Here is a 27,165-nt window from a genome sequence, read left to right as displayed (position 1 = left end):
TTTTATTTAATTTATTATTACCATCTTGTAATTCAAAATGATCCTAAATCGGGAAACGTCACTAGTGTCATGTAGATTTGTTTGGGTTCGTATTTATCATGACGTAACTATTTAAATGTCAAAATTTGGGGTGTAAATATTTGGGAAATATAATAAAAATGGCAACATTACCGCCTCGGAGAAATCTTACGCCCACTAAAATATCTAAACAGCACTTGACGCCTTTACAAATATTACTGCAGATGGGTTTTCCAAAGCATAGGGCGTGAGTACCTACTTATTCTATAATAGAGTTTATTTTAAAGGTTTGTTGTATTTCAGAGAGAAAGCTTTAGCTGCTACAGGCAATAGAGGCGTACAATTAGCTTCCGATTGGCTTTTAGCCCACGTTAATGACCCACTATTAGATGATACATCTCCTCGTGAATACATATTGTATGCATGTCCAACTGGAGAATTCTTAGAGCAGTTACAATCGTTTTGGGAGAAATCTTTGGAAATGTGTGGGTGGAATGGGGCACATAATTTTACTCCACATATAACTTTAGTATCGTTTTTTAAAGTGGGTTTGTCTTTTGGTTATCGGGTGATGGAAAAATGAAAGGTTTTATTGATTTAGGCTCCTGATGAAGACTCATTGCATTTAGGTCAAATGCTGAAAGCTGTTATGGAAAGACAAGGGGCCACTTTAAATGAAGCTTTAAAATTGGAGACTTATACTTCACCAAATTTTATGGGATTTTTTGTTGCTGAGGAGCATGCTGATTATTTAAAAAGAATTGCCATGCAATATGTTAAGGAGGTTTCTAATGCTAGTAAGACAATTATTTCTTTATTTTTTTTATTTTCTTATATTAACATCCTACTTCACATCCATTATGTTTCGGCTTCTTTGAGTATTTTATGTGTAGAACTAACACATTGGAAGGTTTTTTATTACCTGTTCACCTTTAACTGTGATATTTTTTTAATAATAAATTTTTTATTTGTAGTATTTGGAATTATAATTTTTTTCTTTTCCTATTTCAAGTTTCCTTTTATTGGTTTACTTTGTGTTTATTTGTATATTTTTGCCACATTTTTGTATTTAGGGATAAAATAAATTCGCAACAAGTCATTAGTCGATGAAAAACAAATTTTGATTAATTCTAAAATTAGATCAATGTTGATTAGTAATAATTATAGAGTTAATTGGATAATTATAGAAATTGAATACATTTGTTAATGGGCTCAGATGAGTAATCAAGATTAAGGAGTGCATTATTTTTGGCACTACATTTAGTTTTCATTGAATATTTGATTAGAATAAAAAGTATAACATTACTATGTTAAAAATTTATTATCTAATTTAATACTTTTTATTAATAATCTTTTTATAAGTTTCAGATAAACTCGTGATTGAAAATTAAGGATAGTTTAATGAAATTATTAAAAATAAATAAGTATTATATTGCACCTACAATTATCTGCAGTGAATTTCAAATATAATTAATACTCATTTAACGAACTTTGGATTATAAGGACTTTAATAGTCTTGAGAAACTCACTATTTGGATAAATATGAACGTTAGTTTTAATAATGCAATATTTATGGATTTTTCAGGTTCTTATATACTCTGTTATTTAGAAAATTTGTCTTAGAAATGTGATTGTATATGTTTGTATAATCAGTTACTGGCAAAATATAGAATAATAATATAAGACTCATCTAGTGTCAAAACCAGAGAGATAATTTATGACAACAGTTTTAAGATAATTGAAAACAAATAATTAAACTCATTATGTTTAATAAATTAATGACCACTAGTGTACACATCTTATATATGAATATAATCAAATTAGATTAGATATACTACAAAAATGATATTTTAACCATAAAATTTTTACTCTGGCTGATTTGAGTATTATTAAGAAATAAATCTAAATTTAAAGGTGGTGTACATATAGAAAATGGAAAAAATGTTTGTGTTAGGCTGCTGAATCTAATTTGGCATTTGATATTTGTTTTTACAGCAGCCAGGCAAAAATATCTTATTTCAATGCTTTAGACATTTTCGGATTTTTTGTAATTAACATCTCCTGTCAAGAACCTATGCTTTATTTTCTTTATTGTTTTCTCATACAAACCTTTTGAGGAATAATTCTTCTTGTAATAGACTTGTTGTGATGACGTCTTTGAACAAACTAAAAGTATAGAACACGTTCTAAAATACTATCTGACGAGCATGATAATGAGCAAAGTGAAGGATAAAGTCAAAGTGGAGGACAGCTGCAGAGAACGTTTTGAAATCAAGGAGGGCCGACAAGGCGATAGACTCGCCCCATATTGTTTAATATAGCACTACAGAAAGTCGTAAGAGACGCAATTAATAGCATGCACAGAGATGATTAGGGACGATAACATTAAAGTAGTGCCAAGTCTTATATTATTAAATGAGACCAATGATACCGCACAAGAAATACGACAAAGAATAATGAAGGTCATCGCTTATCGAACGAAATACCAAGATTGCGAAATTAGAAGAAATGTTAGCAGTATTTGAACGAAGGGTATAAAAGAAAATCTTTGGTCCAATAAACGAAGGTAAGTTGGTAAATTCGATATAACTACGAATTGGGAGAATTATACAAGGACCTGCATATTGTGAGGCTTATAAAGATCCGAATACTTCAGTGCGCTGCTGTCAGGATACGTGGCACGAATGCATGAAAGAGGGACTCCTAAAAGAGTAATGACAGGACAATTGGCCACAAACCGACCAAAAGGAAGACCTTGAACGCGATGGCAAGATAACATAAAAAGGGATGCTTTGAAGTTATTTGGAGTAAGGAATTGGCGAGCGTGTTCGAGGAGTGGCAGTTCTTGGAGACATAAATTGAAGGAGATTGGAAGATGAAGTGAACTCATTGTAACCTACATACTCCTTGAGTATGATTAAGTCTTGTCTTTTTTATTTGATCTTTTATTATGCTTGGTCGTTTTCAGTTTCTCTTCTCTTCATCTGATCATATATCTTGTGGATAGTTTTTTAAGAAAAATTCATTCAATGATGATCCGATCGTTTTGCAACAATTAATAATTATTTTGTATATCTTTATATTCATACTGATATATCTAGGATTAGTTTTGACCAGATGTGGGCTTCATATAGATAGGAGTTGTAGTTTGTTGTTCAAAACTTGTGGAATTCGGAAAATTTTATAGTATTGATGATTAATTAAATGGATTTTCAATAGAAAATTTGAAAGTATATTTTTTTCTTGTTTTCACAGGTAAAGGTAATAATAATTCTTGTAAAACTGTCTTTGTGTAAAATTGCTAGATTTTGACGTAGCTAATTTTTCCAATGCTGCGTTCATAATTAGCACACTTGTTAGTGTCATAAATATAACTAGGAACAGATCTACTAAAAGGGATAAATTTGTCCATATTTCTCAGATAACTAAAAATAATAAAGGAAAAGTAAAACTTTTTTTGAGAAATAATAATTTTTAATTTAATTTAAATAGTATACATGTTTCGAATAGGTACTGAAGATGAAACAATAGTTCCGAAACATGTATACTATTTAAATTAAATAAAAAATTATTACTTCTCAAAAAAGTTTTACTTTTCCTTTATTATTTTTAACAAATCTACTCTTTTATTTGTTTCTAATGCATCATAGCGGAGCCTACGATATTCGGAATATCGTAGGCTCCGATCATAGTCATATTAGAGGGTAGCTTCTCATTATAAAATTCTAGATTTGATTTTACTGATGTGTTTTTATGTTTTTCCCGGATTCCTTAAAGAACAGGAAAATGTTTTCTATTATTAAGGCAAAGTGTTGTGTTTTCTGGTACAAATTATTACGGGTCGTAAAATGTGAATATCCAGCTTTTATGCTATTTCTTAGGTGTTCTGCCAGGAAGTCTCTTTGATATGGGGTTTTCTTTCTTTGCCCACTTCATTCATGTAGCGTCCTCCATTTTATCGTCGTAATCTTGTGAATCTAATAACATTATGGATATCTCTACTCTCCTGTTACAGTGCTTCTAATCTGGTCACCTAACGTTACTCCTCTAATCGATCACAATGTTCTCATTTTTACACTCCTAGCCATACTTTTGTTGTAGATGTCTTCGCCGTATACGTTAATATACCTTCTGTTGACTTGTATTTATTTCTCCAGAAAAAGTCTTTTAAGTAGCCTCATTCTTGCTGCTTTATTTCCTTGTGTACGGATTTCTTGATGTAGATTTCTGGTGCACGATATTTCATATTTTGTGTGATTAGTATATTGTGTACTGCCAACTTATATCTAATGGGATCCTTCCTTATTACCATTGATTCTGTCTGGCTTACTGGTATTAACATTCTAAATTTTAAGGATGTTGTTTAAAATTCATATGGTTGTTGTTGTAGATCGTTTTCATTTTCTGCCATTAGTGTGGTATCGTCAGCGCAGTACAGTATTTTTATTGCTTTATTTTGTAAACTCTTTCCATCTCTTTATGACTACATATTTGGTCCTTTACAATATTAAAGAGAGGTGAACACAGACTGCTTCCTTAGCGGTTTCCTGGCAGTACAGGTATTTCTTTTGAAAGATCATTTTTAGTGAGATGAAAATGTGTTCGCGATCTTCAGATCTTTGAAGATATCGCTGTTCTTTCAGCGTCCTTATTGTCTAGGTTTCCTGCTGTCAATGGTTCCTACGAAGTTCAGGAGTAATATAGTTTAATCGTCTAGATTCTAATTAGTATTTGGTGTTGATAGTATTCTGAATAATTCGTAACATTGGAAGTTTGCTTTCTTGTCGGTATTAAGAATCTGTCCTAATTGGTAATCTCACGAATTTATCGCATTTCTTCATGGTTGTTAATCTCTGTGATTGTTGGTCGCAAGTAATATTGTAATGTTGATTAGGTTCCAAGTTACGATTCCATTTGTAGCTCTTCGGAGGTATAGTGGAATATATTCGTTTAGAATAGACTATGTCAATAGGATGTTTTCGGGAAGATTGGCCAAGTGCAAGTGGACCATGCTAGAAAAACCAGACATCAAGCAACTCCTTGAAAGACCATCTAACAATTCTAACATATAGTAAGAAAGTTGGATGTCAGGGTCGCACGAGGCTTCAAGGCAAAAAAAAACAAGATATCGTCCTAATAAAAGAGAAAGAAGAAAAACAGGACATTTTTGAGCTTAGACAAGAAGAAAGGAGATTTTCAAGTTTGACACAGAAGCTGATTGAAAAAATAATGATGACGAATAATTAATCAATCCTATTAGATCAGAGGAAATACAAACTATAGTTAAAAATCTAGGAATTAGAAAAGTGTCTGGCGTTGTAAATGGCCGAAGGTCAATCTAATTCAGACGATATATGAAACGAAAATTTGGTAAAAATGAAATACTTTGGAGCGTTATTTATGACACGCACTGTATAGATTTTATCGTTATATCAGCTTATCGGATAGCGAATTAAATTCTGTAAAGTTATAAAAATATAGGTACAGTTTTGAATGTTATTATGACTAATTCGAATTACAAATTACGACCTCCTACCTTGGAGATAACCGTAGGGAGATAAGGTATCAAAATTATATAAGAGGTAGCTTTGTTATGAAACAGGTTATTGGGTAAACAACTTGACTCTAATTGCTGTGGTATCTTTTTTTATAAAGGATATTAGTATAAAAGTTTAGGCTGAGTAGTTAACCACTGCTGTAATGATCTGCAACGCGATAAAATGCACTAAACATAACAATTGTCCTCTTCAAAAATTCAAATTACCGTATTTTCTCGAATCTAATCCGCACCTTTTTTACAAATTTCATATGCTCAAAAATCAAATGCGGATTACAATCGGGTGCGGATTAGATTCGCAGTCGTATAGTTGAAATTTAGAAAAAACCAAAAAATAAATCATCACATTATAATAATAAAGCTTTATTAAGGGCTTTAGAACAATATTTACATTTTTATACTATATCATCTTCATCGGTAGTATCCTCAATCGTACTCTCCGGTGAGTCGGAGTCAACTCTCTCAGTGTTATCTTCCCATATTATGTCATCTTCGGAACCATCCAAAGCATTGGTTATGCAACACTTCTTAAATGATTTAATAATAATGTTCTCCGGGATCGCTTTCCATGCCACCGACACCCACCGAGCAAGTTCAGAAGCAGAAGCCCGTTTAATTTTTCCCGTTTCTGTTAACTCTCGAGCGGGATCTGCAATCCATTTTAGATATTGTTTTCTTAAATTATCTTTAAATGGTTTATTAATAGATACATCCATAGGTTGTAGTACGGATGTCATTCCACCAGGTATTACGACAAGTTCCGTGTGTAATTCTTTAAGGCGATTTTTTACAGATTCAGTGAGATGTCCTCTAAATGAATCAAGAACAATCATTGAAGGTTTATTTAATAATCCTCCAGGCCTACGACCCCATACTTGTGTTAACCATTCCAACATCAGCTCTTCCGTCATCCATCCTTTTTGTTGCGCTCTGACCATGACATCTTTCGGGAAGTACTCTGATTTTGGAATGGTTTTTCTTTTCAATATTAACAATGGCGGCAATTTTCCCCCATCACCAGTTGCTGCTAGCATCACTGTTACGCGCAATTTTTCACAACCACTAGTTTTTAAAGAAACTTCCCTCACACCTTTTTTTTCTAGTGTGTAATTGGGGGGCATATCGAGATATATTGCCGTTTCATCGGCATTCGCAATTTGACACAAATTGAAGTTTTCTTTTTTTCTCAAATTTATAATATATCGTTGATAATTTAATAACTTTTCTTGAAAATCATTAGGAAGCTTTTGACAAATTGTAGTTCTGCGCCTTAACCATAGCCCCATTCGGCGCATGAACCGCACAGTCCAACCTTTGCTAGCTTTAAAGATATCTCGTTGAATATTCAACGAACTTGCTACTTTCATTGCTTCCTCACGAAGTAAATCGTAAATCACATACAGTCCCTCCTTTCGTCTTTCTTGAAAGAACCGGAAAACTACCTGGTCAATTTCAGGAAATCGTCCTTTCTTTGGTCCTGTAAATTTTTTGCGCGATGCCTTACAGCCTGTAATAGCTGCCTTGTGTTTGCGCCACAGCCGAACGTTACTTTCATCAACGCCAAATATTATACCAGCTTTTCGATTTCCTTCTTTTTCCGCCAACTGAATAACGTCTCGTTTGAACTTCGCCGTATAGGAGAATCTCTTCGATTTCTGCTGTCTTTCTTCCATAATTACGCTGTTATAGGTATATATAATTAAGCACACAACACGTTCGAACTACTACGAGGGTATGAACTGAATTCGTGTTAGGGATTACCATGAGTTTTTAAAATAAAATTTATTTTACAATTTTTTTTCTGGCTTGGTAAATATACCGTCAAACATTCTATTTGAAAAAAAAAATCGTAAGCTAGGTATCGTTAAGTGCATCGGTGCCAGTCGGCAAAAAAATATATTTGTGGATATAACGTGCGTCTCGTCGCTTTGCCGCCGTCGGATTGTACAAAGAAAGATGCGGATTACATTCGCAAGCTAACTTTTTCTACCATAATGCATTCTTAAAATCAGGGTGCGGATTAGATTCGAGTGCGGATAAGATTCGAGAAAATACGGTACCTTATTGATGAGTAAAATACAAATTAATAAATATATTTTCGGATGTTCTCATTTGATAGGGGCCATATAAAAAATGGATACTAGTATTATTTTGATTAGTAGATACTATGTCTCGGTAAATATTTATGTATACGTTTTATTATTCTATTTAAATCTTATATTTAATAAAACGTGTACTATATTGTTTCCAGATAAATCAATTAATAATATAATACACTAGTAAGCACCACTTGTAACATTTCCTTTCCATAGAAATTGATATCTATAAACATGTTTATATCGTTTAATTTCGCAGTAAATTTTTTAAGTTTGCTGTTGATTTAACCTATTTATTTTAACCTATTTGATTTTAGAACTAGATCTCTCATATAAAATAAAATATGGAAGTACACAAACAGAAATTAAGTTTTAGGTTCATTTAACGTAATAAAAGATAATCAAAAAAGTGCTTTCTTTTAAGTTTTAAATGGAATAAGAAAATTTATAAATATTATTTATGGCATGGACCAAAATGTGATACTATATAACTTTAGTGTAGTTCTCATTAAATATATGATTTGAATCAAAAATATATATAATATAGATATAACAGTTATATTAAATTTCATATACAATAAGTTTTTGGAGACTAATAAATTCATTGGTTATACCGAGTTCGATCTTTCTCAAATATTTAAATAATAAATTTACTTAATTGATTAAAAGTTATTTACGAATTTCAGGATTATTTTGTGTAGGTATATAAAAATTAATTTTTTAAAGTTTAATTGATAATGTATCGTAAAAACAAACCGACCATGATTAATGTTCGTAGAAAATAAATAGGTAGGTGTGGCAAGGAATCAGATAAACATCCATTTATTATATTTTTATTCCCTGGAAATAAATACGTGACAGGTAGAAGTATATTCAACTGATAAATACGTGAATCATGTGATATGTTCACAGACCATAGTACTATCACCAGATTTATTATATTTATTTTTTTTTATTTTCGTTTCCTCTTAACTTATCGAGTGGATATTTTTCACGTTGATATCTTATAAAAATATCCTCACGATGACATGACTTCTTCTAATCCTGTTTCATAATCCAACATCTGTTTCTATTTAGTCTAATTCTAAATCCTGTTTTATTTAACTTGCAATTGTATAAAGGCTTTTAGATTTTTTTTGCATATTACTGTAGTTCTTTTAATTCTGTTCTATTGGTAATTTGGTGGTGGATTCTTTCAGTTATTAGCGACACTTACGAACATTTCGACGCACTAACTGCCTGCTTTCCATGGTGTACAACTACAACAGCTCGATGCATCCCCAGGGGTAGCCGATGTAAGCCATTTTTATTGTGTTATATCGAGGGTTATATCTTTTTTTTTGTTACATCTTAACTTGTTTGAATGTTCTTGTTATGTTTATCTAACTAATAGACAACACTGCTGTAACGAAAAGTGGTAAAAATAGTCCTAAACAAGTTGTAGGTATCTAGCGGGATTTGCCAATTTCAAAATTCTCCTAAACCTAGAAATAAAATGTTCAAAACTGCGTTTCAGAATGAATAGAAATTTTGAGATCAAACAATTTATACTTTTTGCTAACTTGACACAATCAATTTTTACGTGATACTTAAAAAAGTATGGACCTCGATATAATTTTCAAATTTCAATCTCCCATTTTTATTACAAAATATCAAAGAGGAGTTTCAGACCTGCGTGCTATTAATAAATATTAATAATGATTATAAGATTTTTTTGACCTATTGTTTTAAATTATTTGCTAAGTACCAAAACTGATTTAGAAAAGTTATTCAACAAACTTTTCAGTGCTTAGGTTGTCAATTAGTTAAAGTAGTAAATTTTTTTGAATTAGAAAAAAATAGAAATTCTGTGTGTTTAGAGATGTTTCACGACTCTAAAACAAAGTACTTGACCTCTTCATTATAACATACCTTAATTAATAACCCATTATTAAAAGTACAATTAGTCGAGTTCTGCTTAATTTATTCACATGTATGAAATCATGCGTGAAATGGTCGAATCTGGTTATTGCTAAATGAACGGCTTACAAAATATAGGGTCATCCACGACGACCGTTCAATAGAACTATGTAGAGAAACAAATGAAGTGGGGGATTGAACATTTGTGGACTTATGATGTTTGATGTGAGCTTATTAACTAAAATATTTTCAGGTTCCGGGTACTTGTGGTTTTCTAATTCCTCACGAGACCTTACAGGTGTATTATACACCTCATGTTTGATTTTGCCCCATAAAAAAGAATCTAAAGGTGTGAGGTCAGGTGATCTGGAAGGTTAGAACTTTTGCGTTTTTTTATACAGGTCATCCACGACGACCGTCCATTAGAACTATATAGAGAACTAAATGAAGTGGGGGTTTAAAAATTTGTAGGCTTATAGTTTACTTATAGTTTCATACGAGCTTTTTAACTAAAATATTTTCAGGATCCGTGTATTTGTGATTACACTGGAAGTGGTGACACTTTTCATATTTCAAATGGAACACCCTGTATTTTATTACATTTTTGAAATCTTTGTTCAATTTTAGGTCACTTGTATGTTACATACCCTATGCGTAAGTTGAGTCATTTTTGAGATATTATTTTTTTTTAATCAGAATTGTCGGGAATTTAAAACATTTTCTCTGGATCAGGAACATTAAAACTGGAATACAGGGTGTATTGCATTTCGAAGAACTTTACTGATCTTCCGGTAATACATAACCACCACAACATTCCCAACACAAAACTTTTCTTTCTGGCGGTCGTAGATGATTTATAAACGATTGAAAGTAACGTTGCAGCTGTCATCTTTAAAAAAAAAATTAATAACTCAAAAGTGACTCAACTTAGGTGTAGGGTATGTAACATACAATTGGCTTAAAATTGAACAAAGATCGCAAAAATGTAATAAAATACAGGGTGTTCCATTTGAAATATGAAAATTGTCACCACTTCCGGTGTAATCACAAATACACGGATCCTGAAAATATTTTAATTAAAAAGCTCGTATGAAACTATAAGCCTGCAAATTTTTAAACTCCCACTTCATTTAGTTCTCTATATAGTTCTAATGGACGGTCGTCGTGGATGACCTGTATAAAAAAACGCAAAAGTTCTAACCTTCCAGATCACCTGACCTCACACCTTTAGATTCTTTTTTATGGGGCAAAATCAAAAATGAGGTGTACAATACACCTGTAAGGTCTCGTGAGGAATTAGAAAATAAATCGAGTTAGAAATTGTATTACCCAAATATCTCCACACGAATAAAGTCGAATTGTTAGATTAACAATACGCAAGATATAATTATGTCAAAATCGAGGCGGGGGATCATTTTGAAAATTAGTTTTTTTGAACTTATAATTGAATTAAATTTAATTGTTCATTCGCATTTTCCTTTGAAAACTAATTTAATACAACTATTAACTTACACCATTATTAAAAAATAACCACTGACTAAGGCATAGCAATGGTCACCGCTCGAGAAATAGTAAATCAAGAGGAACATAGCGTAATTTATACTATTAACCTGGCTACTATACGTCAAAAGCTGTAATACATTTTCCGAAGGTACTAAAACGTTAAAAAATAAAAATATTTTTTTTTTCAAAAATTATAAGCGATCGAGAAAATTTTTTCAAGTAAAAGCTATGTGAAATTATGCTGTCTACCCAACTGAAGAAAAAAAAAATTATAGATTTAAAAAAATAGCAAAATTAGTACTCACATCCGGTATAACCGGAAGTACAAAGAGAATGATTTCATGTCGTAATAATCCGTTTTAACGGCCTAATTATGCATTCCAAATGGTTTTCTTATATCACTAATAATAAAAAAAAATATGGGGGTGAGCCACTTCTGAGGGACACCCGGTATATTGTTTCTCATATTGTTGTAACTACTGCTTCTACCCAGCTTAACAGATTTTCACGGATACTCAAACCTAGATATTTTGAAAGAAGGTTTCATTTTCTACCAACGTTTAAGATACGTATAAGCCGCTTTTATGCACTTTAAGAAAAATTAACGCCTACCTGTTAGGACATCTTTGTTCGATGTTAGCGCCGGAGCAGAATTGCACCCTATTGTTCGGGTCGATCAACTAAAAGTTGTTTTTTATCTTCATGATTTCATGTCTGAAATAGTACATATAGGTGTCCCACGACGTGATTGCCATAGCTTGGGAGTGTGTTGGGGTGATTTCAAGTCAAAAATGTCTAATGAACATACACCCAAAACGCAATCGTAACCGAGCTACAAGCATTTGAAATTTTAAATAAGTAGTAGTAGACCATTTAAAAAGAAACAGCTTTATTGAATTAGTTGCTCAAAATGTCCACCCAGTTGCTGTATACATAGTCTAGCTCTTCTTAGAATTGAAGTGGTAGCCTGCATATATTTTTGACTTTCCTTTTATACGATACAACTTGTATCTTCATTCTTGTTCTCTATAAACTAATTCTTAGTGTGTCTATATACAACAATAAAACGATGAGTGTAGTTCAGTTTGGTGAAACTGGCCGTCTTGTGTTCATGGATTAGGTTACAGACAGGTGGTGAGACTTCATAATTACCTATACCTGTTTTAAAAGTGCATCAAAACAGATCGTGTGCGGCCCAACCATAGCATGTGTACTGAGCTATAAAAGAAGACATCTTTTCTAACTATCTATAAGAACCGAAAAGCTACCATTCAGGACTAAATTACTTTCTATTGTCAACGAAGTATCCGGTGCTATTATGACTTTAATATCTTTACAGATATTGTTCCGCTGGACAAATTTGTGATTTGATCTTTCAAAGTGCCACTTTACCTTCGTAAATTGCGGGTTGATATGGAATCTCCACTTTTTGAATGTTTCAAACAGAAACGAGAGATCAATTATTGAAGGCTTTGTGGGAACATCTTGAAAGTCGTCGTCGTAGTAAATTTTGTACGATATTACAGTGCAGGGCAGTTGCTGATAAATAGAGAGTAAATTTGAAGCTGTAATATCTGTAGTTATTACATGACATTTTTCGTCGATTGTCTTTTTCTTATCTTGCTATTTTGTGTCTGACAGCATCTTTTTATTTGTTCTTGGTAAGGTTTTTCGCTTAAATTCTCATTTTTAAATTAGAAGCAGGTTTTTCTTTACCAGTGTGGAAAATTGCGATACTCATGTCATTATTATTCCTTCAAGAGTAGGGAGTACTCTTTTAATCGTTTAATTTTGGAAATAACTGAATTTTGCTGCTTATTACTTTAAATACAAGAAATTTTTTAAAATATTTTGTATCATATTTGTGTAATTTCTTTTTGGTCCTCTGGATGCAATTCTATTTTCCTGACATTCCTGTTATTGATTGCAATTTTATTGGAAACTAGTAGTTTCTCATTTCCAATTGTTAGTCAATATTTAAAGAGTCCAGATAAGATTCTGAATGGAGAAGGAAGGGAGATGCTGATGTGGGTAGAGGAGAGGGGATGGCAGATACTGAATGGGAATATGGAGGAAGGAGATGCAGGGGAATATACCTATACGAGTGTAAGGGGGCGTCCGTGATAGATTATGTGGTAGTGGACCAAGGAATGTGGGAGAGTATAGAAACATTTAGGGTTGGGGCGTCGGTAGAGTCGAATCAATAGCCTCTAGAAGTGTGCATAAACGGATCGAGGGAAAGAAGGAACAGAAAGATAATGGGACATAGGCGAAAATACATTACGGTAGATTGGTCGAAAGAGGGGATAGAACATTATGAAGGGGAAAGTTGGCAAGCTGGGGTCAGAGGGTGGAGAGGGCTGACGGGTTGAATGAACTAATTGAGGTGGTTAGGGAGGCGACGTTGAAGAAAGAGAGTGGGCGACGGGGGATTAGACTGGGAAGGAACCAATGGTGGGATAGAGAATGCAGAGAGGCCAAGAGAGAAGCTAGAAGGAAATTGAGACAGTGGCAGAGAGCGGAGGTAGAGATAGAAAGATATATAGAGGCCAGGAGAAAATACAAAGAAGAATGCAAGAAAAAGAAGAGGGAGCTGAAGGAAAGGGGAGGATGATGAAGGGAAGAGAGGAAGTCTGTAGAGATATACAAATGACTGAATGGAGAACCTACTTCATGGGATTGTTGGGAGGGGCGGAAGAGAGAAGACTGGGAGAGGGAGAGCGAGGGGTGCAAGGAAGAGAAGAGATAACACTGGAAGAAATGGAGGCAGTGTTGGAGAGGATGAGATCCAGAATGAGGCATAGTTGAAGGCGACGGAGACAGTGAAGAAGAAGCTATGGAAGGTAATAAACGACGTATGGATAGGGGAGAGGTTTCCGGACAAGTGGAGCATGGGGATAATATGCCCATTGTATAAAAAGGGGAGTAAAAGGGTGGTGAGCAATTATAGAGGGATCACCCTGTTGGACACAACTTCCAAAATTTATACAAAGATACTGCTGGGGAGGTTGGAAGAGGAAATGGAGATGGGGAATTGTTGCCGGATGCCCATCCGGCAACAATCCCACCTACCCAGGTGGGATTCAGGAAGGGAAGAGGGGCAATTGACAATATATACATTCTGAAACATCTGATAGATAGGGAGTTGAACAAGAAGGGGGGAAAACTGTATGGATTGTTTATTGACCTGAAGGCTGCATTCGATAACGTGGATAGAGAGAAGGTGTGGGAGGAAATGAGGAGGAGAGGTATCACAGAAGGCTGATCTATGGACAAAGAGACAGGGAAGAATATTATAGAAGAGTGGGATACTCACTAACTGGGATCGAAAACAGAAGAGCGGAAAAAGGTGACATGTGGAGAGAACTGAGAGATGGGGACAGGGACATACAGAGGCAGGAAAGAAGGTCACAGATACAAGAAGGGAGATACAATGAAAGGTATGGGGAGATAGTGACAGAGGAACTGCCAAAGTAGTTGTTGATGGAGGGGGATGATGAAGGGAAGAGATTGGTGGCCAGATGCCACTGTGGCAATGAGGAGAGGGGGAATAGGTACTGGGCGGACGATCTGCAGAGGTGGTGTAGGCTGTGTGGAAAGGATTGCGAGACGCTGGAATACATGCTGAGAGGGTGTAGTAAGCTAAGGGAGGAGGCAATGGATAGGAAGCAGATTTTGGAAGAGGGGCGAGGGCAAAAGATGGATGAGGGAGGTAATGAGAAGGCGAAGGTGTGGAAAGAGGGGAGGAGGGTAGAGAATCTGGAGGTATATATATAGATTGTATTGTATTATATTAGGAAGGGAAAAATTGTAAGTATAAAAAAACAATAAAATGCTTATTATTACTTAAAGGGAATTATCCATCATTTTTGATGATACTATTGCTGGCGTATTATTTCACCATAGTTTCACCAAGAAAACTATGTTGGTCCAAATTCATAGAAATCCACTTTTTTAAATTGGTCTACTCAAGGAAGTAATACATTCTTGCACTTTAGTTTTCTTGATAATTTTTTGAACACAACTCCACCGCAATTTTAATACCCTTTTGCAACTTTTAGTATCATGAAAAGTATTAGGTTAAGTATTAGGCCTTTTAACTTTCACCACTGCAGGTTTTGCTTACCTTTAATTTCTTTGTCCGATTTAACATTTTCATTAGAAGCAGGGAAATAGTCTCTGTTAATATCTTCTTGCACTTCGTCAAATACATTATGCTTAATTTTTCTTCCGTTTTACTGTTCCTCAGCAACTTTTCATTTTCTATTACCAGGTTCTGTTAATGTGTTGGATTGATACAAGCTATGTGTATCGTTCGCAAAAATTACTTCTATTTCGTTAAAAATGTGAGGAACTTTCTCGACAGTCGAAACATCGTCGTTAAAGCAATACCATGCGTAACCGAAACGTTGCGATATGATATGTAAAAACATATCCTTCTTTATTACAGGATGATCAGGGAGATATGGTTGATACGAGCAAATACCCTTGAAACAAACTTCAATCGTTTCACAAGCATTCCAACATAAAGATTATTTTTCGTTTATGAAAAACCTTCAGATACAAATCTAGTACGTTTTAATCGCTTGTGATATTTCATAATAACTAAATTAAGATTAAAACATTAAGATAATTCAAGGAATCTGAAGACCGTTTCAGACAATTTCGTTTTTGTAACCTGACAATTCAGTTAGAACTTTGTCACGGCTGTATTTTAATGAATAGTTTGAATAGCAAATAGTTTTAATTACTTACTTGACAATAATTGAATGATAATCAACGTGTGATAAAAAAACTATAAAAGTTAATCTGAGTTGTAATCTGATTATAAAATTTGTTTTGTAACAAAATTGACTTTTAAATATCATTCATTAATCATCACTAACCGTTATCATCATTATTACTTTTTTTCATCATATTTTTAATTCTATCTTTAAGAAAATAAATGAAAGAAAATATATCTTAAAATATTTTTAATTTATTTTTTCAGCTATTAGTTTGGAACCCCACGTAAAATCTCTTCATTTAACTTTAGCGTATCAATTTCCAAGTAATCATTATGCCTCCTTGAAAGGATTTGTTGATTCTTTGGACCCAAATAGCTCCTCAACGTGGGAATTAAGACTGTATTCAAGAGATCCGAGGGTAACCGGTAAACAAGTCCACAAGGTAAACACTCTAAACACGTTTATGAAATTGTTTTTGCGTTTTAATTGATACGACAAATTGTAAATTCTGTGTATTTGTTACGAATTGTGCAATAAATAATTACGATTTTTTGTCTCAACTGATAAAAGTTAAGTAAAAAAATTCCACTCGATCTACGTCACGTTAAATTATGTCATATTATTATTATATCGTGGATGAGATGGCTTGTGTAGATTTTATTATATTGAATTTTTTTGAGTGAGTGCATACGAAGGTTGTTATAATCTCCAATTAAGAATTTTATTATCATTTCCGTATTTTATTTTTAATTTTTTTCAAAAGAAAACACATCCATCATTTAGATTGACAGGTTCATTTAAAAAGAGTTGATTTTTATCAGTGATACATTCTTTATAATAATAAATGTTTACCTATACATAAAAAAAATTATAGGTGATTCATCCTTACAATCCGACCGAATGTGACGAATTGGAACTCCACACAGGAGATTACGTTTACATAAGTAATGAAGCTTTGGCGAATTCGCCGGACGGCTGGGTTGAAGGAATTTCTTGGTTAACTGGGCTAACCGGATTATTGCCGGAAAGTTACACAGAAAGGACTGCCGAATCCGACGCTTGGACACTCCACAGAAAAGTTTCTTTAAATTCGTTAAATCCGGGAGGAAGTGGAGACGCACCAAGTAAACATTCAAGTCTACAAAAAACTCCTCTTCCGCAAGTTAATATTCCCAGAAAACTATCTGATACTATATCGCCAGAAGAAATCGATGAAGTTTTAAGAAAATTAGAGATAAGCGGTGATAAGGAAGACGTTGTTGATGGCATGGATACAAAAGAGGACATTGGAGATAAAGGAAAAGATAATACTTACGAAAATATCAATAAATTAGCTGAAACTGGTGGAAATACGGTGAGTTTTTATTTTTATAGAGTTCATTTTAACCTTTTTACTGCTCGATATGTTATCTTGAAAACAACCTAAGTACAATCTAAGTAGATTAAAAACTGTTAAAGTCAGTCCTAACACGATTTATCTTATAATACACACACTTTATATCGGTTTATCTTTAGAAATAATAGTTTCTCAACAAAAATCAACTTTTATTCATCAAAAAATTCATGAATCTTTCGATATTGAATAAATTTATGTGACAATCGACAGAGTGCTTAACAAGCCACATTATGGTGTGTATTTTTGAAGTCCTAATATTTATTGCATGTCATAACTCAAAACGTGAAGATTTGATGTTGGAAGGATTTGTTGAAAATTTGTTTTTATCTGCCACTTCCGTTGTTCAGAAAACTGCTAGGCTTCTACACCAAAAAAATTATTTACTTTTTATAATTAATTTATACTCTTCACTAAAAGCTTTCGTTTCAAATTGTAACGAAAATTGAGAAGATCTTTGATTAATGTTATCAAATTTTTATTACAAATTTACAATTATTACAAATTTTTATTAACTTACTTTCCCGAAAACAGGAAAAAATTGTTTCATTTTAAGGAAAATTTCATGCTTTCACTTGTCTTTTGTACAAAAACTAGAGGTTTTATGACAGATCAATTTAAAGGACGGTTATGGTAGAAGCTTTAATCTTTAAATTAAGTTTGCATGTTACAACAATCGTTTGTGATGGAAGCTTTAACATTCAGATAGCACGCAACCGAAAGCGTACAATTTAAGTCCTCTTTCTTTTATGATTCTAATTTTGAGACTGCTTTAGTAACTATCGAGGCGTTATTATTTTACGATTGCTTGCAACCCAATGTTTTGATTTCATTGATCTTGACCAAATAAAGTAAGAAGATATGGAAAATTACTTATAACCTCATTGAAAATTATTTAATTCTTGTGAAATATATTATTTGGGTAACTGGCAATTCCAAACTGGTGGACAATTTTACTAAAATAGCTATTTCAATAGGATGGACAAAGATTTCAATTTATCATTTTTGTACAGGGTATTAATGGACGACGTGCAGATATTTCAGGGGGCGGTAGTACCCTCATGTATTTGTCTGGAAGATTTTGGTAGAAAATTTACTTTATCGTTACCATATCCAAAGGGTCCAAGCTTGTGACTTTCAATATCGTTTAAATTTTTGTGAGTGGTTTCCACACATCTTAACCGAAAATCCATTATTTGGACATAGGACTTTATTTAGTGATGAGGCAAGTTTTACAAGAAATGCCATTAGGAATTTTGATAATAACCATTTCTGGGCCGATGAGAATCCCCACAAAGTAAATAAAACTAATCATCAAGTTCAGTTTTCATTAAATGTGTGGGCCCGCAATATTGTGGATTGCTTGATAGGACCATTTTTCTTACCAGCAAGGCTAAATAGACAATATTGTCGTCATTTTCTTCAAAATTAACTTCCACTGCTATTAGAAGACGTGCCGTTAGTTGTAAGAAATCAAGTGTGGTTCATGCACGATGGTGTTTTTAAATCAAAATTTCAATAATAATTTAATTAAAAGTTCACCAGAATATACTTATTCTTTATATATAAATTATATAAATCTGCAGCTGAATATTAACGTTGACTGTATTTTTGGATCTGACAAACTCTTTTTATTTGGTGAACCATAAAAGACTTCTCGATGCGCTTAGTGATATAACAATAACTATATACTATATACAATAACAATAAATTAATGTAACTAAAACAACGTCACGTGGCTAGGGTCTTTACCAGGGTTTGATATCATTTTTATCGCAGTGACTTTTCCCTGAATTGAAACATACTAAAGACGCAGCTTTAATATTTTCAAGTAAACATTTTAATATATTTCCTGTAACATGATCGAATCTAGGAGCCTTTTTTAGCTTTCAGACTTGAGATTATACAAGTATGGTCTTTATAAAATTACTTCTCTATATTGATGATTTATTTCGTATGAGGTTGAAAGATTGTAGTTAGATGATTTGCAAACGTGAGAGCCCTGTCTTAAAAGAAGCCTTAAGATCCTAAATGCCTCAGTGTTTATAGTCATAAAGCAGGGTGGACAGATGATAATTTAAAAGAATGATCTGTTGTTACGCTTTTAGGTACCTTTTATAACACAGAAATCGGTGATGTGAGGAATTTTTAAAGTATCAGCAGGCCAATATGTAGGATATCGTGAAGCAAGCGTGTGGGATCTATTTATGCTGTATATATTAAAACAACTTTCTACCTCTCGTTGTAATTATCCTAAATCTTCATTCATGATATTTTGTATTGTCTCCTTCCGCAATGACCCTGTAGCCAGGTTGTCAAAAAATAAAGTAATTTCCCTCGCAGAGATATATTTGTTGGAAGACTCAAAAATGTTGCTGACCCGCCATTCATTCACAGATGATATCACTCACAGATGTGACCTGAATATTTGAATGAAAAATTTTATCATTTTCGTGGTGTTTTTTATAATTATTGCAGTACCGCCCTGAGTTTTGCGTAGGGTGTTGTACAAATAAAACGAGTACGTTAGCATTTTAAAGACGCTTTTGTTTGTCATAGGGACTTCAAAGGTAAGCATAAGTTTGTGTTCTGATATAAATAATTTGATATCTTGTGAATGAATCATCAGGCCTGTGGCGTTCCAGACTCCAATTAAGATTAATAGATGTAGCATTTTGTCAATTTTTCTATCATTTTATGAACTATTTGTTCTAAATTACGTGACGCAAACGATGGTTACTTTATTTGAAAAGCGTTAGATATTTTAGGCTATTGGTTAAGATTTAGATCAGGGCTTTTATCGTGTGTTTCTAGGAAGCTCTCTTATTTAACAACTCATAAAGTCGTTTTACAAGCGTTACATTTTGGGTAAATATTGAAGGGTTTTATTGGATTCTGTTTATAAGTTGTCCTCACTTGAATCCTGATAAGAGAATCTATTTGACAAAGTTACAGGTTGCATCAATGGCAAATAATCAAAATATTCTCAGTGTATGGATGTAGTTGAAAATTATCAAATAATATAATGGTTTTGAGCAATGTCCAACATCTACTTAACATCTAGTTTGCTAATCATCCTTAAAATGCACCCACAAACAATACCTCTTGAAATAAAACCACACAATTTGACGAAATTGTGTTGAGTGTTTGATATTACAAATTATAGAAGGAATTCGAGTGACGTAATTTCGACGAATTATAGACTTATTTAGATATATTGAATTTTGTTCTTTTTTTATTACAAATCAATGAAATAATTGATATTACAGGAAATGTATACTTAACTATATCTGTTTGATTCATTCACGAAAATGATAAAATTACTCACACTTGTCGGAAGTTATCTGATTTAACGAGAAAACTTATTTACAAGAAATTAGAGTTGCGCATATAGATGTTTACATACGGGGCTATTATTAGATCTATACAAGGATTTGTAACATATGTAAAGGAAAATTATTCAGTTATATTAGTGACTCAAACTAGTTATACAACAATTGCCGTCAGTGATAAAATCAAGACGTTAAAATTCATTTATTTAATCAATTATAGTAAGTTTTGGAGCCAAAATTGAAATCGTAAATGTCTTTCTCACCTTATGGGAAATTTGTTAGCAAATTTATAATTTATTAAAAGTGTAGAACATTGAAAAAAAAGGTAGGAAATCGAGAAATAAAAAAGTGATAAGAAATGAACAGTGAGGTCATTTGAAATGGTGTCAATTTATAGTTGTATAAGATGTCCTAAACTCATTAAGAAACTTAAGTCCTTCTATTTAAAAAATAACTACTATCTAATGCTGCAATGAAAAAATACAGTGTTGAATATACCCAGTTGGAGTTAATCAAGAAGGACTTCGAACACGTTATTTCAAATAAAAGAACTTTTTATTATTAAAAGTTTAAGTTTTAAAAATTCGTATAAAATCCACTTCTTGGAATATGAGTATGAAAATTTCCTAAAGTGTTAATAAGAGAAGAACCAATGAACCAACACGTTTTGGACGTAGGCAGCATCACTGTGCCGTTTTTTATCATAAAGTTTTAGCCTCAAAAACACCTGAGTATATGTTGGACAGAGTATCGAACTGATGTACATCATCTGAACTTAAGATTCAAAGGTCTTCTTACCCCTCCGGCGCATAAAACGGAAATTTTTAAGAGATGTTTCAGTTATCAGATAACCAGCGTGTACAATGGTATCCCTGACGATATCAAGTTGCTTCCACTGTCCCGGTTTCGGAGGTCGATGTTCTTATCTCTACGCTCGCAGCAGAACCAATAGTGATTTAACTCATTCTCTCCAGCATGTTTCAATTCAGTATTTATAAAAAAAAAATTCATATTCTATTGGACTCCATTCTTATATTTCTATATGGTATTGGTCTGCACGGGCGACATTGGATGCTTTCAGTTGGATCGTGATGATGGAGTGTTCAGTTTTTATTTTTTTTTAATATTATGCAATAGAGTAGTTTTTTGCTTTACCGCTTCCTTGCGTTGGTTTTTCATGTGGTATTATTGTTAATTTAGGTTAAGTTTGAGCAGAACCTGTGCGTTCTGAACTTCGCCTTCTTACCTAGATGTTTTTAATTTCTCCAATGTTGGATTAATATTTTTGTATACATTACTGTCTCCGTAATTTTTTATTTAGAAATGTAAATTGTTGGGTGAAATAAAGTCATTATTATTATTATTTTGAAAAATAACTTTTAGTTTTTGAGAAAACAATATTTGAAATTTTGATAAAATTTTCGATGTTGCAATAATTTTCATCGATTACTTTCAAAATTGGCTATAAAATTAATTTCTTGAAGAATCCTTCTGGTAATATCACCAATTATTAATTAAAGTATCCTCTTTTTAATGCAAAAAGCCGTTTTGAAAAATCACTTTTAGTTCTTAAAAAATAAATTTTTGAAATAATCGACAATTTTTTCGAATTTTGCAAGTTTCGCCGATTAAGTTTGAAAAATTCGTATAAAATCTACTTCTTGGAATATGAGTATGAAAATTTCCTAAAGTGTTAATAAGAGTGTCCTCTTTCCAATGAATCAGCACGTTTTGAAAAATAACTTTTAGTTTTTGAGAAAACAATATTTGAAATTTTGATAAAATTTTCGATGTTGCAATAATTTTCATCGATTACTTTCAAAATTGGCTATAAAATTAATTTCTTGAAGAATCCTTCTGGTAATATCACCAATTATTAATTAAAGTATCCTCTTTTTAATGCAAAAAGCCGTTTTGAAAAATCACTTTTAGTTCTTAAAAAATAAATTTTTGAAATAATCGACAATTTTTTCGAATTTTGCAAGTTTCGCCGATTAAGTTTGAAAAATTCGTATAAAATCTACTTCTTGGAATATGAGTATGAAAATTTCCTAAAGTGTTAATAAGAGTGTCCTCTTTCCAATGAATCAGCACGTTTTGAAAAATAACTTTTAGTTTTTGAGAAAACAATATTTGAAGTTTTGATAAAATTTTCGGTGTTGCAATTTTCATCGATAATTTTCAAAATTCGCTATAAAATTAATTTCTTGAAAGATCCTTGTGGAAATATCGCCAATTATTAATTAAAGTATCCTCTTTTTAGAGTTGGTTCGTTAGTTAAATTAGCATCAAAAAAGTTCATTTTGTATCTTGGATCTAAATAAATTCAGACATATCTTATCAACTTTCTTATTAATTTCATTTTTATTCAAATATCGCAATAATGTGGCACTGTAGGGTATCACTTCAGAAATGTACCAGAAATTATAACCATAATGGCCGGATAGATATGCCGGATATCCGGCCGAAGGGGATGCCGAATCTCCGGAATCCGGCTTTTCGCAAAATCACTATCCGTTCCATCACTAATAGTCACTAATCTCTTGTTCTTCCAATGTGTAACTAACACTGGACCTTTTCTTTTTCATACAGTCTCTCCTTTCTTAATTTTCGCAAAGTTTCTATTAGTTGCGTCTTCCTTTTGAACAAATATTTTGTTAGCCGAACACTAGTGTAATAATTGTCAAGGTATATTTCATGCCCTTTATCAAAATAGTCTTTTAGTAGCTTCGTTACGACTGAACACGTGTAGGAATGCTCTTGATCATTGTCTATTATAGTGCCTTTTCCTGTATAGACAAGTATATTCAAAACAAAACCATCAAATGTGGTAAGCTCATACAGCACTATTCCGTACTTATGCCTCTTATTCATAATATACTGCCTAAATTTTAGGCGTCCTCGCCAGTGAATCATAGATTCGTTTATAGAAAGTTGTCTCACATTGGAGAAAGCAACTGCTGAATGTTTTGAATAATCTTTTCTAAAATAGGTCTTGTTTTATATAAACTGTGGTTCGTATCCACATCGCGATGATTTATAAATCGCAAAAATCTTAGGATATCGTAAAACCTATTCCTGGACATACATTTTCGGAAAACCGGGTGTACTCCAGTGCTTTGACAACCGAGAAAAGTGTATAGGTCCAGATAAAAGACAAAGTCTAATGAATTTAGTTATTTCAGGTGGCGTCACATCTTTCCTTTTCCTGGAATTGTTTCTCGTATTTTCTGCAACCGGCACTGATGTTGTTGCACGATTATTTGTTTCTGTTGCAACTTTATTTATTATATCATCGTCAAAGAATAATCTGAAGTAGTCAATAGGTTTGGCATTATTTCCCAAATTCGACATAAACGATGGTACGTGAACGGAATATCTAAGGAATCAGTTTTCGTGTCAGTCCAAATTAGTGGATACCACTGATCTATAAGGTTATCGTCACTGGAAAAATCGTTTTCGCTCGAAATTTCTGATAAATGGTCAACAATGTTAGAGTACATAATAGCTCAGCTTCAATAAGCTTTGATTCCTTGCCTTTGTATTTCGCGTATTAGAGCTAACCATAACACAGAATCCTTTATTTGTACAATTTCAAACAAAGCAGTACACGCACTTACTTAGGAACTGCTAAATTCTCAGTTGCACTCATTAGTAAAAAACAAGAACTGGGTGTAATAATAAATGCACATGCAAAGGGTATTCCCCGTATTCGTATTTCAAACATGAGACAATACTTTCCCCATCATCAATCAGCCATAGCAACAGCCTTGACTTTGAAGTACAGGCTACGATATTACAACTTATTATAAGCACCATTTAAATGCATTAGCAAACGCGTCCAGTAAACTGGGCGCGGTTCACCACGAAAAAGCTCTCCGTTCAGTAGATTAGACGCCGGTGCCGAACGTGTTAATCTTTTCAAGAAAAAGATTTTATTAAAATGTTAATCGACAGTACCAAGGAGATAATGTCCAAAATTCATTTAGATACCGGTTAGAAATGAGCATTTACCAAGAAGGAGATCAACTTGAAAATATTAAATTAAAAAACTATGTTCATTTTAAAATTAAGTTCAATGTTAAGCCTCACCAGGTTAAGATTCAAGAGGTTAAGGTTGGTTTATTACCTAACTGGCACTAAACGAGCGGCTCCTGTTTAACTGTTATTTCATTTTTCTTAATTGTTAAAGGATAATTAATTTTGAATGATTAATTTTTCAAAGGATTGAGATCGGGGGATCTTGGTGGCTATTCAATTGATCCACTTTCCAATTTGTTAGGAAATGCTACTTTATCGAGATATTGCCTAACCTGCAGTTCAGATGGCCACCATATGATGGTTCAGATACCATCATATGATGTGATGGTGTACTATCTTGTATGAATTTCTTAACACATTGGCTGCCACGTCATTCATATATGAATGTCATTCATGACGTCATGACGTGGCAGGCAATGTGTTAAATTGGGGATTAAATATTGTTGTAAGAAAATCTTCAAAAAATAAGGTTCAATGATTTGATTTTTGATAATTCCTGCCCAAATATAAGTTTCTTGTTTAACTACTACTGTTGGAAATAGTGCAACTGCTTTTCTTTTGGTAGTAATGACAATTTTGTTTAATTGTCTTTTTTTTCGGGGGACTAAATTTATATCTACGATTTTTCCCCTTATTTTAAAAATTATATTTTTAGTTGTTCAAAATATTCTTGAGATTACAAGTTTTCAAAGAACAAAAGGCGGGTTGGTTATAGCTGTTCGATGCACACATCGTGTTTGAATTCTAACAATGCACTAAAATGTTTTTGCAACATTTTACTAATAATAATTTTTGTCTTAAATTTAGATGGAAATCGATGAGACGCAAAAACTTTTTATAATGCGCCATGGAGAAAGGGTGGATTTTACATTTGGTTCATGGATACCATATTGTTTTGATGAACAAGGAGAGTATTTAAGAAAGGATTTAAACATGCCGATTTCGCTTCCGAAAAGGTCCCAAGGTCCAGCATCTTACATAAAAGATTCTCCGTTAACGAACATTGGTATTTTACAAGCAACACTCGTCGGAGAAGCATTAAAAGATAACAATGTTACAATCGATTATGTTTATTGCTCACCTTCGTTTCGTTGCATTCAAACATGTGATGGAGTTTTGACGGGTTTAGGAAAGCAAAATGATATCAAAATTAAAGTTGAACCTGGTTTGTTTGAGTGGTTAATTTGGTACCCGGATTCTTTACCGAATTGGTTTACATCTGATGAACTAATATCAGCTGGATATAATATTGATAAAGATTACGAACCGATAATTGCGTCGAGTGTTTTAACCGAACGTCAAGAATCATGCGAATTATTTTACAGTCGAAGCAGTTTTGTTACACAAAAGACTTTAGAATGGCACACAACTGGAAATATTTTATTTATTGGTCACGCAGCGACTTTGGACGTTTGTTCGCGTGAATTAATCGGGAAAAAACCGAGAAACGCTACTGATTTTACAAAAATTCTTCAAAAAGTACCTTATTGTAGTTTGATGATGTTGGAACGCAATGAAAATGTGTGGAATATTGTTGAACCTCCATGTCCACCCGTTACTCATTCTAATAACCAGAGGTTCGATTGGAAAGTAATACAATAAAAATAAAATTCAAAAGAAAAGCTCAATGCCCTCCTTCATTCCATTTTTTTCCGCTAAAAAAGCAAAAATAAAGAGAAAAACGTTGTGATTTACCAAAGATATCACGAGTATAAAAGAAAATACACGTTGTTGTTGTATTATAAATTTCAAAACCCGTTGGATTGCGCGTAAACAATACTAATTTTTAAGTAAGAGATAATTATATTTATGTGAAAGCGTTAAAATGTGTAAATAAATTTTATTGAATTAAAAAAAAAATCTTGTTTATATTTTTCGAATTTATTATTTTCGTGCGAACGTGGTTAGTCATTTCCCGTAATTTGTAGAAGCGTGTATGAGTACAGCAATTTTTGTCTACAAACACGAAACAACAATCGATTAGATCAATAATTTAGATTAGATATATAATAAGCTTTTCGGTAGATATATAAACCGGTATAAACGGAGGTGTGACCAGTCGAAATTAAACTGTGAGTTGCAAATAACAAAAAGCAAATCAAAAAATATTTAAATCAAAATGATTTACAACGTTGTTCTGACATTTGTTGATTTTTTCGAAGTATTTCTTCACGATTTTTACGATTATATTTTTGTGCAATGGCGTGAGGCTTTGATTGGTAAGTTTTGCTTATATCCTATTATTAATTCCATCTGATTAATTGATTATTTTCTTTATAGAAGGCCATCACAGACATGTTGAAGTGGCTTATAATGCATCATGGTGATCATTATTATATTATGGTGGATTTTTTTTGAAAACAAAACTTCATCTAAATTAGCGGTTGGTTGAAATGTCAAGATAGTCAAGGGATACTTCCAATGGAGTATAAGAACTGAATAGAGATCAAAAAACTTGTTTAAGGAAAATTGACATTCAACACCACGGTGAAGATAAAAGACTTTTAAAAGAGTCTTTTAATACATATTTGTTAAAATGTTATTTGTTAAAAATATCAAAATGGAGATAAGTTACAAATATAAAACTTGTTAAATATTA

The 27,165-nt window shown here is 32.7% G+C and overlaps 1 protein-coding gene across 2 annotated transcripts; it reads left to right on the top strand.

Moving 5' to 3' along the window:
• The first annotated feature begins 53 nt into the window (after nt 1–53).
• On the top strand, nt 54–27,165 carry LOC111429295 (Ecdysteroid phosphate phosphatase). 2 transcript variants are annotated; one of them, XM_023065165.2, is made up of 8 exons: nt 54–265; nt 322–562; nt 620–815; nt 8,871–8,966; nt 16,064–16,242; nt 16,675–17,154; nt 25,374–26,785; nt 26,847–27,165. In XM_023065165.2, exons 1-7 carry the CDS (start codon nt 159–161, stop codon nt 26,166–26,168), a joined length of 2,094 nt encoding a protein of 697 aa, XP_022920933.2. In that variant the 5' UTR covers nt 54–158; the 3' UTR covers nt 26,169–26,785; nt 26,847–27,165. The 2 variants fall into 2 exon arrangements, with proteins under 2 accessions (XP_022920933.2, XP_022920934.2); XM_023065166.2 differs by lacking the exon at nt 8,871–8,966.

The sequence above is a fragment of the Onthophagus taurus genome, chromosome 7, assembly GCF_036711975.1.
Source record: "Onthophagus taurus isolate NC chromosome 7, IU_Otau_3.0, whole genome shotgun sequence".
NCBI lineage: Eukaryota > Metazoa > Arthropoda > Insecta > Coleoptera > Scarabaeidae > Onthophagus > Onthophagus taurus.
The sequence above is the reverse complement of the archived record's forward strand: the minus strand, read 5'-3'. Positions and strand labels throughout refer to the sequence as shown.

What these genes read in the sequence shown, in the direction of transcription:
- LOC111429295 (XM_023065165.2), top strand. Translation starts at nt 159, where the DNA reads ATGGCAACATTACCGCCTCGGAGAAATCTTACGCCCACTAAAATATCT. An exon ending in GGTTTTCCAAAGCATAGGGC is followed by an intron (nt 266 to 321) that starts GTGAGTACCTAC and finishes GTTGTATTTCAG; the next exon opens with AGAGAAAGCTTTAGCTGCTA. An exon ending in CATCCCCAGGGGTAGCCGAT is followed by an intron (nt 8,967 to 16,063) that starts GTAAGCCATTTT and finishes TTATTTTTTCAG; the next exon opens with CTATTAGTTTGGAACCCCAC.